This window comes from Pimephales promelas, chromosome 9 (assembly GCF_988280905.1).
Source record: "Pimephales promelas chromosome 9, fPimPro1.hap1.1, whole genome shotgun sequence".
Lineage (NCBI taxonomy): Eukaryota > Metazoa > Chordata > Actinopteri > Cypriniformes > Leuciscidae > Pimephales > Pimephales promelas.
The window spans coordinates 25,019,085-25,033,887 of record NC_142777.1 but is presented as its reverse complement, the minus strand read 5'-3'; the positions used below and the strand labels follow the sequence as shown (position 1 = coordinate 25,033,887).

Here is a 14,803-nt window from a genome sequence, read left to right as displayed (position 1 = left end):
GTTTAGATTTAAACATCTTTCAGAGAGGTATAGACCTTTTTTTTAGAAGCATATAATGTTTCAATTCTCAATTAATTCTCAGTCATATCATTGTGTTTAAATGTCTCCACTACACAACAGTATTGTACACTAAATGGAGTGAAAATTTAAGTTCAGAAGGAGCATATTAATGAAGGTAAGCAAGACTAAATAATCATGAAATATTGGGTCATCAGTGCATTTAATGTCATTTTAATGTTGACATATAAAGGTAATTGGAGGGAGTACTTTCTCAAACCAAAACAAATTAAAACATTTCACAAGAATAGATTTGTCAGGTTTTGTATTATAAAACAATATGTTGAAATACGTTTAAATATACATTTTTGGTTGTCAGACTCATATCCATAGTTAATATCATGAATCTAAAAAAAAGATCAGCAGTTCATAACATAATAGCTTGATATGGTTGCAATGTGGTTCTGTACTTCCTATTTACGGACTTCACAAAGAAACTATTATTATGCATGCTTCTATAGCAGAGGGCTTATAAAAGACATTTGCTATTCAATGGTTTACACTATACAGCACAATTGTACTGTCTGCTATACAGTATAATTCATGGTTGAAATGTGCATTACATTTATAATATGATATAACATTTTTAATTGTACAATTCTAAAAATTCTAACCCAATTTTGGTGAATCTTTCAAGCATTAGCAGAAGCTCTAATTCACACTGTCCCCTGATTGTTTTTGGGTAACTGTATTAAGACAGTATGAAACTGAGTTTTTAAGCATTAACCATCATTATTAATCCATTTAGATGCAAACATGTTTTGAAATACATCTATTTGTCTCTAATGTCTAAAGGAAAGAAAGAAGAAAATGGCATTAATATATCCTCATTCCAGTTTTTCATGTGCAAATTAAACTAATCTTAAATTACTTTCATGGATAGGCAGACTGACAGATGGATGGACAGATAGAAAGACCCTCTAGTATTAGTCATTCAATACACCCTAGAATTTTGAGTCATATAGCCTAGTATCTTTCCATAACTTATGCTAACCTCACGATCAAGCTGTTTCTACATTTAAGGATCCTTCAGTCCTGCTCATCTTTGATAGTAAGGTCATCCTTGTCCTGGATTCTGAGGAGGACTCTGAATCAGACCCAAAACACCTTAGAGCGTCCTTTAACCGCTGTCTGAAATCCTTAGACACATAATAAAAGATGAAAGGATCGATGCAACTGTTGAAGGTGCTGAGAGACAAAGTGATCAGGTACGGGACATAAAGGTCATTGTTGGCGAAGTCCGATTTGGAGTAATGCAACAGCAAGAGAACATTGCTAGGCAATAAGCAAACAATAAAAACCATCAACATCAGCACAGTTACTCTAACTGCATGGGCAAAATGCTGGCCTTCAGCCATAAGGGTGCGTATCACTGCTGAATAGCAGAACAGCACAACCAACAGTGGAAGCAGAAAGCAGAGGGAGAAGAGAGTAGCAAAGTACGGCAGGAAGTACTTTTCCTGCTCTTCTAAAGGCAGTGCATCATGACAGGTTGTTATTGAAAGATTCTTTATGTTATAAGACTGTTTTGAGGCTAACAAGGGCACAGCAGCAGCTACAACTACTGTCCAAACCAAAACACTCATATAGATTGAGTTCTTGTTACTACGAAATGTCTTGGCATCAAAAGGGTGGACGAGAGCTACATAGCGATCCACAGCGATCAGTGCCAGACATACCACTGAGCCGTACATGTTTCCATAGAAGAGCGCAATTACAATTCGACAGAATGGTTCTCCAAATGTCCAGTTGTTGCCTAGGAAGTGGTAGACGATACGAAAGGGGAGCACCAGCAGTAGCAGAAGATCACAGGTGGTGAGGTTGATCAGCAGAATGGTGGAAGGGAGCTTTTTGGTTCGCTGGACCAGCAACCAGAGGGCTAATGTGTTTGTGGGAAGCCCGATTAAAAAGGCTGAGAGGCAGATAAGAGGAATCACTAGTGTAGTCCTGTAGCTCTGGATCTGCTCCGTATGCTCGCCTAGAAGTGTATCATTAAACACAACAAGGCTCCTCCCCTCTGTGAGAGAGAGAATAACAGAAAATAATTACTCATTTAATCGCAATATTAACCCAGAAAGCAATCACAGTCATAACTACTAAGTGAATACTATGTGCAGTCCAGTCAAATGGACATTATTGGTCCGAACAACCAGTTCAAAAGGAGAGTTCACAATATAAATTCTGTCATTATGTACTCACCCTCAATCTGTTTCTTAACACGAAGTCAATGGGGACCAGAAACTGATTGCCACTAACATGTTTCAGACAGAACAAATAAACTCATACAGGTTTAGAACAACTTAAGAGTGAGTAATGATGACAGAATTGATCTATTGGGTGAACTGTTCCCTCAAGTTTTATTTATTATTCAGTTTAATCTTAAGCAGCCTACTACACCGGTAATGCAAGAATATGATACAATCTAGATGTGTTATGACTAAATGTGATTGAATCTCATGTCTGTGCATGTTGCACCACACAATCACATCCCTCCCACATTTTTTAATATGCTGTGTTGACCTATATCTTTTGTGAAAATTATGACACAATTTCAGTAATAATGATGCTTATTTATTATTTAGATTGCTGTATCTATCTAATAATAAGAATATTATTCTTCCATCTGCTCCTTTCTGATCATGGAAATGTAAAGGAAATTTTTCTGTAAATTTTCTGTAAACCTACATTTTTGACAGAAAGGTCAGCACACCAAAGTCACAGACACTTAAAACACAATGTTAATCTTAAAGTTAATAATATAATTAGAAAATACTTACTGGGAACAATTCCGTTGGAGCTGTTCACCTCTAAAGCTGAGGAGATGTGAAGAAAAGTGAGAAGGAGATGGAGAAAAAGCAATTGAGAAATTGCAAAAAATGACATTGTGCTGAAAAACTTGTCTTTGTGTAAAAGTTTTAAGTATTTTTCAAGGCTAAAAGATACTAGGCCTATCTCTTTCCTCCCTTTAGTTTGGTCTCAAGGTTTTTTTTTTTTTTTTTTTTTTGATGTGGGGACTCACTCCGCCTCCCCTTGAGTTTAGACCAATCATTGAGTTTCTCTCCATTGTGCCTCTCTCTGTTTCTGAAGATAGTCAACAGATGTGTTCTCCTGTTTACACTTTTCCCTCCTGCTCTGACTTATATGGGAATAGTTTATGTTGTTTGAGAAAATAAATCAAATTTTTTTTTTCAGATTTCATAATGATAAAAAAAAACAAAGCAATTTCACATGTTTAGTATTTAGAACCGAATGGTTTAATGGTGACAGTTTTAAAGAAGTCTAGAGATGCCTACAATTGTTAAGCCATTTGGACAATGTTAGTGAAACAGTATAACAATGTCTTACCCATGACAGCACCGCTTGACTAAACAGGAAGAGATAGAATCACACTGGGAGGAAATGAAATATGCTATGGGTTGTTGAAAAAAGGAGAAGGCCTACTTTACCCACAACATGCATTTACCTTTCTTAGATCCTTTAAAAGAAAGGGCGGGGGGGGGGGGGGGGGTTATAATAACTTCCTTTAATAACAATATGAAAGATTGTTGCATTAAATAATGGTACAAAGATAACTTTAACGACTTTTTAATGACTAAAGATTTGCCTTCACTATCACTTCTCTTTAAGTAGGCCTATTAGTTTTTGTCTAATATAACAGCAAATTTTCTGTTCACTTGTATGCATGAATCCCTCCATACCACTAAATAACCTTTATTTTTAAGAGTGTAGGTGTTGACAGTGAGCTCTAGAGGGCGCGTTTACTCTTATGCAACTCAACTGTTCAGTTTTCCATCGTATCGATCATGTCATGTATCATGTCTGTAGATCAGCTGTATTCACTATCCCAGTCTCAACCCTGGATTGTTTTCAAGTTGGAATGATAATGCAAAATAGAGTAAAACATTTTTGTTTAAGAATAGGTCGAGAAATATGTCATGAAATGTACTGGGATGATGAATTAACATGCTGAACCATTCTCTGATGCTGAAGAAACATCATTTTCATTTTCACCAACTTCATAAGTAGCTAGGCTATAAAGAAAAAATCTCAATGTAATGCATAACGTAATCTGTATATGCAGGAAGACGACTTTCCTTATTAATGGAAACATTAAAGATAAAATAAATAAATAAATAAATACATGTACGAATATTTCTCTAGGAAATATGCTGTTTGATTTAAAAGCTGGCAAGTAGTTGGACTTGCTGAAATGACACTCAACAACAAGGTTGTTTTTGTGATTTATTGTAAAGTAGAATTATATTTGGTCTCCACTAGAGAGAGCCAGAGATCCGGTGAGTGATAATTGTATTTAATCGTTCGGCTAAAAACAGATCTCTACAATTATTAAGTTACACGAGAAATTATGTACATAGTGGGCAGTTAAAGGTAGGCCTAATTGTTCAAAGGTGAACATAGGACAATAAAGAGGAAAATAATTATAGATTCATGTATCTCCTGCTATTTGTCAAGATTACAGAAGAATTTGTTCGTTATAGTGCAGAAAAGAAAAGAAAAGAACTGTGAGTTGGATCTGTTGTCCAGTGCACCTCCATACCAGCCTGTGCCAATGTTCTGCAGAGCACCATGAACCAGTTAAAAGTTTTTGATGTGTAAGATGTTTAATGTTTTTAAAAGAAGTCTCTTCTGTTCACCAAGGCTTCATTTATTTGATTGAAAATACAAAGAAAAGTAATATTGTAAAATATTAATAAAATGTTTATATAAAACAGCTTTTTTTCTATATGAATTTATAGTAAAATGTAATTTACTCATCAAAGTTGAATTTTCAGCATCAGAATCTCCAGTCTGAAATCATTCTGATTTGATGCTCAACCAATTCATTATTATTACAAATGTTGAAAACTGTTGTGTACATTTTTTTCAGGATTCTTTGATTAATAGAAAGTTCAAAACAGCATTTTTTTTTAAACAGAATATTTTGTTATACATGTCTTTACTGTAGGCTAACTTGTGATCAATCTCATCCTTGATGAATGAAAGTATTGATTTATTTTATTTCTTTCCCCCAATAATAAAAATAAAATAAAATAAAAAATTCTTACTGACCCTATAGCTTTTGAAAGGTATAGTGTTTAATGTTACAGATTTCAATTTCAGATAAACGCTGTTCTTTTGAACTTTCTATTAATCAAATAATCCTGAAATTAAAACATTGATTCAACATCGATAATGAGAAATGTTGAGCAACATTTTTCAATAAGGATTCATTTATTAACAATTAGGCTACTTAACTATATTAGTTAACAATAACCAAGAACAATAAATGCTGTAGAAGTTTGTTAGTTCAAGAAATTTCAACAATTACAAATACATTTTTAAACAAGTTTTATCTGTTAATGCACTTTGAACTAAATAATAAATAATTGCATTTGTATTAACTAAAACATTAAACACTAAACTCACAAAAATATATTGCTTATTGATGTTAAAACTGATGCATTTATGTTAACAAATGAGTCCTTTTAAAGTGTTACTGTTAGGCTACTTTATTTAAAATCGTGCTCTGGGTTTTCAGAGTATAGCTGCTGAGATGTTTATAATGTCAATGTACATGATTCATCTTTACAGACCAATATATGGCTACATTAACAATATGATGCTATCAAATATGGAAGTTGCCTCTGTATTATTATGACATCATCGGTAATGCCTATGCTTTACATTCATCCTTGTTTACATGTAAATAGCATATTTCAGATGAGCAAACTGAAATAAAACAGCTCTGCTGGTCATGTAATGTAAAACATATATACAATATATACAATATATATATATATATATATATATATATATATATATATATATATATATTTGTATATATAATGTTTCTGTTGATCTTTTCTTTAATCTTTGACTGAAAACTTCTTTGCAAATTCTAGACCCGTGAAATTCAAAAAGTACGGCCTCGAGGCTCGAAGGCTGGCACTTGTATTAAGTGATTGAGACCCAGCATACGCATTTTGAGATGATGGTGATGTGGCCCCGTCCTTCCCTCCCACTGATCTGATCTCACTGTGCGAGAGACACGCTGATTCGCGCATGCGCATACGCGTACGACTCAGTGTTGGCGACCAGGAAAAAAGCAGAACAGCAACACATTGGTCTGCCTATGGCCGAACGAGCCACGGCTCTGTGAAATATTACAACAAAGAGAGAGTTTGACTTAAAATAATACAGGTGGAAGCGACCGAGCAGGTAAGGTATGCTATCTCGCAATAACCCTTTTTACTGAATGAAAATCTCCGCGCGTGAGGAAAGGAGTTTTTGTTTCATAGCTGTCCCTGTCAGGGCTGGTTGCACGAACAAAGCAGTCCTGACACCAGAAGAGACACATTTGTTTCCCTTTAACAGTCGTTAAATGCCAATTTACTAGTGGTAGGGCCTGTAGAAGAGCCTACTTAACGGCCTTTAATAAAAGCAAACTGTGTTTATTAAATGGACACACAAGCCTCTCTAATTAACGTTAAATGTACGCGTTTTGTTGCCATTGCAGAGTCTGTAACGTTACCGTCGACTAATCTATCTACCCTTTCTTTCTGTCAGGGGAAGCCACGCATGGCTCACCATATGGACGTTGTGTTTTGAGAGGAGGACAGTATGTTTACATGAGGGCTCTTGAGACAGAGCGCTGACCGTTGAAAGAATCGCAGAGTCGGGTTGCGTTGATCGGTGAAGACATTGCCGAAGATGCTGAAGAGATTGGCCGCGCCGGCGTCATGCAGCAGCTGCCTTCTCGCCTTCCTCCTTGCCTTCGTCTCGCCCAGGTGTACGCAGTCTATCGGTGCCGACAAAACTATGGTGAACAAGGAGGATTATTATAGCGCCACTGTCAACGCCACCGTTTTGGACAATAAAGGCAATCCTCAACATTTGGTGACGAAGAATGACGGGCGGTACGGGCAGAATTCTCCTAAAACAGAGGCGAAGGGGATTGTGATCGCACCTGCTGCTGTTAATGGTGGTGAGTGTGTATGTGCATTGGTATTTTAAGGTGTCATCATTTCAGGTGTTCAAAAATATTCCACCAGAACAGATGCTCTGTCTCTTCACTTATCAAGGATATCATCAATAACTGTCTCATAACTAATAATCTTTTTAGATGGTTTGATATTGTACGCAGGTGTTCGTGGTTTGCTTCATTTCGTCACCTTTTCAAATATGTTCAAATCCATTATTCTTATGAAAGAGAACTATTTTGGAAGTCATTATGGACTTGGAGATCAGAACCTTCCTGATATGTGTCAACTTCACATCACGTCATGTCATTTCCTCAGTGTGGAGTGTGCACAGCAGAGTAACATGATGTTGAATAATTACTTCTTCATAGAAATTATTATAATACTTTATTTTACTTCACTTGATTGAGATTGTTACCCTTTCAGCTACCTATGTAGCAGTATACCTCTTTGAGATATTCAGGTGTCCTGTTTTGGCTGATTCTCCTGCAATGATGACTACGTAAACTGTACACCCTTCATACGATATACTAGCATAACCTCCCCTGAAGAGGCCATGCACCGCTGTGTGCTCTGTTCTGAAAATTCAGTGACGTAGGGGATAAGGGACACAAGTGTGCCTTGCTTTGTTTGCAATAACACCATCCCTTGCCCTCATCTGAACTAAATTAGGAGTTCTTGTGACTCAGAGCATATGTTAGGTGCCCTGCTCTGACGTCAACCGGTGTTGCACAATTGTTTTACAAACTTGTTCAATCACAGTATCATGCATAGCCTACAGTACTTGTAACCCCAAAGTTGCTTTTTGCAGTGCCATGGCTGCTGTCTGTGGATTGTCTTTATCAACATTTCGCCATTTGTTTTTCAGCTGACACGTTTTAGGTACATTTATCTCATCTCCTTCACACTTGTTATTCAAAATTCTGCTGAATCATTTAGTTTTTGCAAAATTTTCCTGTATGTATTGAATGGCTTAAGGAAAGGGCAGTATCTATAATCATTCTTAGGCTGGCTGGTGTCATCTTCCGCTGTTCAGATGCATATATAATATATTCTCTCTCTCTCTCTCTCTCCCTCTCCCTCTCTCTCTCTCCCTCTCCCTCTCTCTCTCTCCCTCTCCCTCTCTCTCTCTCCCTCTCCCTCTCCCCCCCTCTCTCTCTCTCTCTCTCTCTCTCTCTCTCTCTCTCTTTCTCTAACCCAGTTGTCCTCTTATACTGTGCTTGTTCAGGTTACAGGATGCTCAGAATTCACCAGAAATCCTTGAGACTGAGATTCTCTGTAAATCAATTATTAATCAATATTTATTATAGCACCATTAGAATGCTTATTGAGGTGCAGGACACTTTGACTTGGTTTTGTGCCATTGTTATAAGATTAAAGAAGATGAATATGTCAATGGCAACCGTTGCAGTCAAGGGATCTTCTTTACTGCTGATCACATATTTTAAGTTCTGTTTTCAAGCCTTGTTTTTGATGACTTCAGCACGGCAATTTTCTATGTCTTGCGTCCAGCCCTCATTGTACCAATTTTCAACTTGCATCCTGTTAGTTAACCTGTGTTGAATTGACCCAGAGCAGTTGTCTGACCTGCTGGTCATTATTTCAGTGAACCCAGTGTAGGTCATTAATCCTGATCCAGTCAGACGCTGGAAAAGGGACACCAGGCTCTATATTTAATATGAAATATGTTCTCAAGGACATTACCACATCCATTCCCCTGTTTGCAGTGAGGGAAGAAAGACAATAGCCAAAGGAGACATTCTATCATTTAAGAGTAAATGTGGACAGTAAATCCAAAGCTAAACTTCCACAAGCTATTCTGCTTCTTTTATTGCCATCTCAATTGGATCGGAGGCAAGGTAATGATTCTCAGAGAAGATTCGGTATAAAAAAAGCAGAGTACTGACATAAAACAGTAATACCCACTTCCTCTGTTACTCTGTCAGGTCAGGTTTAGGCATTGTAACATTTATTTGACAGTTAAATATAAATAAAATAATTAAATCGATAAAACGTATCGTATAAATCAGGGTTATCATAAGCCACCTTTCCACTGCACAGGACATGCTCTTATGATTGTCGCATTTCGTCCCCTTTAATAGCTGCAGTCGCGTGAAACTTTGAAATTACATGAAGCATCCGCACCCTCGTCTTATTAACCATGGTAGAATTAATAACATGCATGTATGAATATATCCACACAAAACAATGACCCTCAATACAGCATAATGTTAGAATATGGTGAGGCCAAAAAGAATGTTTTAAAAGGAATTTATGGAAATTGACATCTATAGTCAGGATCCTCTCTTACACTCTAGCACCTTTCACACAGCTGCCGGGAAATTGCCAGAATGCCTTCTGTGTGAACGCAAACACGACCGGAGATTGATACCGGCATCAATGCCGGGTTGGGGACCTAGTAACATTGCCAGAATCAGTCCCGGAACGCTCGCTGTGTGAACAAAAGCCAGGACCAATGCCATAAGGGGTGTTTCATAGTGATGACGCTCGTGCAACTTTATTGCTTAGAAGAAAGTTTGTGTTCGTCATCAACAAAGAAAGGACGAACAAATGTCTGCAAACTGGAACGAAGCAGAGACCAGGAGCTCCTCTCTATCCACGCTGAAGCTGAGATCGTTCACCAGCTTTGTGCGCGTGTACATGTTTTCGATGTATACGTTAAACGTCTCATCCTGACGCCATGTGTCTTTACGGAATCTTTACGGGTTGTGTGTGAACGCACTCACAGATCCCGGCAAATCACTGGTAGTGTGAATGAACCGAAATCAAACAATCCCGGGACAAATGCCGGGTCACATTATCCGTGTATTTTCTGGAATCTCTGTGTAAAAGGGGCTTTTCTTTCTCTCTCTCTCTCTGAGGATGGCTGCATTTGTGATTTCACTCTAATTATTCCTGAGTGGTTCAGTATTTCAGTACTTATTCTCTCAAATAATGGAATGTTTAGGATATTACTGCTCTCAGCTGCACACATTTGAAGAGAAAGGGTGGTGATGGTGGGTATGAAGTTTAAGCTTTTCACACAGTCTTGCCCGGCTTTTTTGTTTCATTCTGATATACATCACAATAGGGAAGAAAAGTCAAATTGTCTGGCTCATGCTGACATTAAATATGTACTGTATGTATGTATGTATGTATGCATGTATGTATGTATGTATGCATGTATGCGTCGGTATAACTCTGGTAAGCTCTTCAAATGGGTTTGACAGTCTAATGCTGTGACGTTTGAGTGAGGCTGAGAGTGTGCATATGCACGTACACACCATCTGAATGGCACCACACGTCACAAAAAAAATACACCAAGTCATTTTTTTACTTTTATTTGCATTTTTCTTTTCTGTCACTATCTTGTCATTGGTTGAGCAGAATGACCACAATTACTCTTGAAAATGTGCACATCATGATTAATGCATGTTTAATATTTTAATTGCTATACATGTTATTGTTCCACTTTGTTCATGCTACAATTAAAAACAATACTAGCCCTACATTTAAGAATGTTCAGCAGATCACAGGACTGAGACAGATATCGTCAGTCGATCCATCTCTATTAACTATCATTATACTTATAAGCAATAGAAGAACAGGCTGTTGAAACTAAGCAGTTATTGAACCTTGATAAGTGTCAAATCACTCATCATCACTATCAACATTTGAGCTTCAGCACTAAACAAACCATAAGATTGTGCAGTATTTTTGCCTTTGAAAAACCTACTAGGCTAAGTCACTTTATGCCTCAGTGAGCCTGTCTCACACAGAAAAAACAAGCTTCCTGTTTGACTGCTTCAAGATTATATTTCCTCAGGAGACCTCAGTGTATTCGCCTGACCTCTGTCTGTATCTCTCCTCCTGCTTCTCAGATAGCTTACCAGTGGCTCATCAGTCTAAACAAGGTGGCGAGCACAAAAAGATTTGCATGCTTTTAGGTCATACTATAGACCTTATTCAGAGCAGCGCCATGACAGGTATGAAAGTGAGGCTGTGAGGGATAGACTTACCGTGTTTCCTATGGCATCCGCTGTAAAAAGCTGAATAAAGCTCCTAGATTACTTACAATTTTCCACAGCTTATATTGTCAGGAGTTTTATGTCAACTAAAATTTCTTGGAAATATATTTTTCCAGTGTTTCATGAGCAGAACAAAACGAAAACACATTAAATAACAGTACAGCCCATTGAAGAGATGCATGTCTATCCCTCACAGCCTCGCTTTCATTCTCATTAAAAATCAAAGATGGCGCTGCCGTGAAGAAGGCGTATAGATAGGGAGAGAATGAGAAAAAGACAGAATGTGTGCAGGGTTTTGTGGGTCTTTCACTCAATTCTCTCAGTTTCTCCACCAGCTGCTGCCATCATTAGGGGTCTGGCAACAAAACAAACCACACTCAGCTAATGGGTAGTGAGACAGAAAATCACCTGCCAATATTAACTTGAGTCCAATAAATGTCAGTCCAACAAAGCCCCCAATCAGACATGAACAAATCAAGCCAAAGAGATAGCAGCCTCAATCAAGACTGTGTCCAGTGACAGGTGATGAATATTTGTGGTGATAAACCTCCTGTAGCATGATTCCAAGTGTGAAGTGATTTATGATCCTTGAACAGGCCCAAATGGTAGCAAATGGCCCTAACATATGGGCTAATAGCTTGTTTTCACGTGACGTCACGCCACTGGGTTGCCATGGCGCGAAATGAAAATGGAGGGCAGGAAGTGATTTTCTATATTTAGGAAGCACTATAACACACTCAAAATGCCTATGTTTTGCGTCGTTTATGGTTGCTCAAATCGATCAAACCACGAGGAGTTTTTATCGTGTGCCAAAAGTTGTTGTTCATAAGGGGGGGAAATACAAGAAATTGACAGAAAAACACCGGGAAAAATGCCTTGCAAACCTACGTCTGTGGTGGGGAGGAGCCGAATGGGAAAATGCCTATGTGTGTGTGCAGTGATCACTTCGTCAAATGTGAGTTAATACATTATTTATGTGGCTTATAATTACATTATTCAGGTGTTTAAATACACTTATGTGGCTGTTCGTGTAACGTACCAGTTTCCGAACTTTGTAAAGTCAAAGTATGTGTGTAAGACGAGTTAGTTGCTGATATCTACAGCCTTGATGGCAGGCAAATCTCTCAATTCAGTTGAAAATCGGTCCTCTTCATAACGTAAGGATCTCGTCCAACATATGTTTCGATTTTCTGTTTATATATTTCTCTTGTAATAGCGTCTAAAGTAGTACAGTACGGATTTTCCTCCATCTCGTCCATTGCGCTCTTCACTCCTTGCCCTCCATCTGCATTCCTCGCGTCAACACAATCACGTGACTGCAAACCACCTATAGATTCACTCCTGTTCCGGCATTTGACAAGGTGGCCAATGGCTAAGTAACTCAATGGTCCATCTTTATCAAGTAGGCTAATTTATTAAGTTAAATTAAATATTTAGTTTAAATAGTTTACTTTCTGTACTTGTTTCATTCTCATAATTTCTATTTTACCTTTTAATATCTTTTATTGCATGTAAAAGATATATAATATATATTATTATTCCGTCGGTGTATGAATGGGTGAATGTGAGGCAAAATAAGGCCATTGGGTCTGTGAAAGCGCTATGTAAATGCAGTCCATTTACAATTTACCATTTCATGTTGAAGAGGCTGTAATAGGAGAAAGATAGAGGCTTGAGTGGTATTCCACAGAAAAAAAAAATCTTCTAGTCGCAGATCTTGGTTGTTTATAAAAATATTAATGCTGCAGGTTTCATACAATTATCCGATTTAATTGATGTGTTTCGGCATGTGTTAATGTCACAAAGTCAGGTTTTTATGGGTTCAATCTGGTAGAAATAGCTCTGTAAGTTAACACTTGTGAGAGGTTCCTTAAGTATCATATGACGTGTAAACAGTCCATTGATTTGCTACTACCCAAGGAAGAATATCCAAAAAAAAAAAATCCATTTGTAAAAAGAAACAGATGAAAGAATGGACAGGAACCATGTGACATGCCATTTGCTTCTAATAATTGATCCAGACAGGAAATGTGAGCTTCAGTAATGTTGAGACATTGATTGCAGTGGTGGTGTGGTCATATGAAGTGATGTTGGAAATGGTCAGCAGGGTTAAGGAAGCAAATTGCCTGTTTTTCTTAATACCCATGGGTTTCCTCTGTGTTGTTCCTTGGATGCATACGTGAGTTTGTAATGTTGTATTATTTGAGATGAGCACATTATTAGGAGACAAGCTGCTGAGAATCAAATTAGTGTTGTGTTTGAATGTAGTTTGTAAATAAATATGGTTAACTTGGTTTATATTCACACAAATACTTAAGACAAGTTCGGTACATACAAAAAGGATGAAATAGTATGCAAAAACTTAATGTTAACTTGAAAGCAATTTTAATAACATAATATACATATCATGTTATTAAAATTCTAATTATCATAATATAAAAATTGCTGCATTTTTATTAAACAACATGGAATGTCTTAGACAAACCGGTCTAAACCACAAAACAGTAATACCCGCCAGAAATTGGTTGCTGGGGGAAAACATTAGAGGATGTTATTGTGAAGCTGGCTTTAATAATTGTAACAATATTTAGAATAAAAGTTTTAAAAGAAGAAAACAAGAAAAGTTGCGATTCAATTAGGTACATTATGTAAATTTTTCTCAAGGAAAAACATCTCTCTTAATAATGCTGTAAACTATAGGGATCTCCCAGTCATATGACCCCTTGCAGCCTTAAGGACAACCTTATGATTTGATTTGATTCGTTTCAGCCATTTTGACGGAATAAATCCGTCAGCTACTCAGTGGTAATGGATTTATTATTGGGGGTGGGCCACCCCTAAAAGATCCATTGCAGTTGGTAATATATATTATTAGTATATTATTACACTTCAATTATTTTTCAATCATCACAGGTTGATCAATGTATTTTTATCACCAAATTATAGTAGGCTTATCTGTAATAATTTTTAAACTGAGTTTACTGGGAAAAACACAAAACAAAATTACAAACAAGATTAAGTGTATCTTAAATTAATTTGTTGAATCTAGTTTGATCCATGAAAAAGGAAAAATGATACGTATGTATACTTTTTATACTTGTAACTATATCACACAAGTCAGTGTCACTGTAGTGTAGTATTTTGTCATTGAGACATGTTGTCTCAACCTGTGTTTCTGACGATCTATAAGAAGTCAAGTCAAGTCAAGTCACATTTATTTATATAGTGCTTTTCACAATACAGATTGTATCAAAGCAGCTTCACACTGATGAGTCAAATAAAATACAAGATCAGCTTTTGGTACTATGAAGATATTCCTTTTCTATGATCACGTATCTGATCACATCCAACTGCACAGCATCGCTCAGGCATGATAGGAATATTTTGTGACGAGCTGTATTATCACCGGCGGTTTAGCATTTTCTATTCCGTCAAGTTGGCTGTGCCAAATGGCGTAACGTCACGCGGGACGTACTTATACAGGGAAGCCTTTCAGTTTATGCATTTAAAATGTTAAAATTGTGCAGTTTTGAAATTTTATGTAGTTAAATGAATGAAAGCAGCTTAGATTAAAAGATTGATTCTTGGGATTTAAGAATCGATATTGGTTTATCAGAATGTCAAGCGTCAGTTCAAATTGAGATGTTTTCAACACAGCCCTAATAATATAATCTTCTAATAGACAGTTTTTTTTCACCTCTTGTTCACTTAACTATGATATATTCTATCTGTGATTTC

The 14,803-nt window shown here is 37.0% G+C and overlaps 2 protein-coding genes across 5 annotated transcripts in view; one reads left to right on the top strand and one right to left on the bottom strand.

Annotated features, from left to right (window-relative positions):
- Positions 1–215: 215 nt before the first annotated feature.
- Positions 216–3,026, bottom strand: LOC120474311 (proteinase-activated receptor 4). The gene is made up of 2 exons (XM_039664469.2): positions 2,835–3,026; positions 216–2,074 (listed from the first exon to the last, which is right to left on the bottom strand). Exons 1-2 carry the CDS (start codon positions 2,938–2,940, stop codon positions 1,059–1,061), a joined length of 1,122 nt encoding a protein of 373 aa, XP_039520403.2. The 5' UTR covers positions 2,941–3,026; the 3' UTR covers positions 216–1,058.
- A 3,054-nt stretch (positions 3,027–6,080) lies between these two features.
- The window catches only part of rnf130 (ring finger protein 130), a 39,427-nt gene continuing 30,704 nt past the window's right edge, over positions 6,081–14,803 (top strand). For 3 of the 4 annotated variants that reach the window (XM_039664471.2, XM_039664470.2, XM_089134924.1), the window contains exons 1-2: positions 6,081–6,276; positions 6,625–7,042. In XM_039664471.2, coding sequence (XP_039520405.1) covers positions 6,769–7,042 — 274 coding nt within the window. In that variant the 5' untranslated portion in view covers positions 6,081–6,276; positions 6,625–6,768. Of the gene's footprint in view, positions 6,282–6,624; positions 7,043–14,803 lie in introns of all 4 variants that reach the window. The other variant, XM_089134923.1, reaches the window with a different exon arrangement.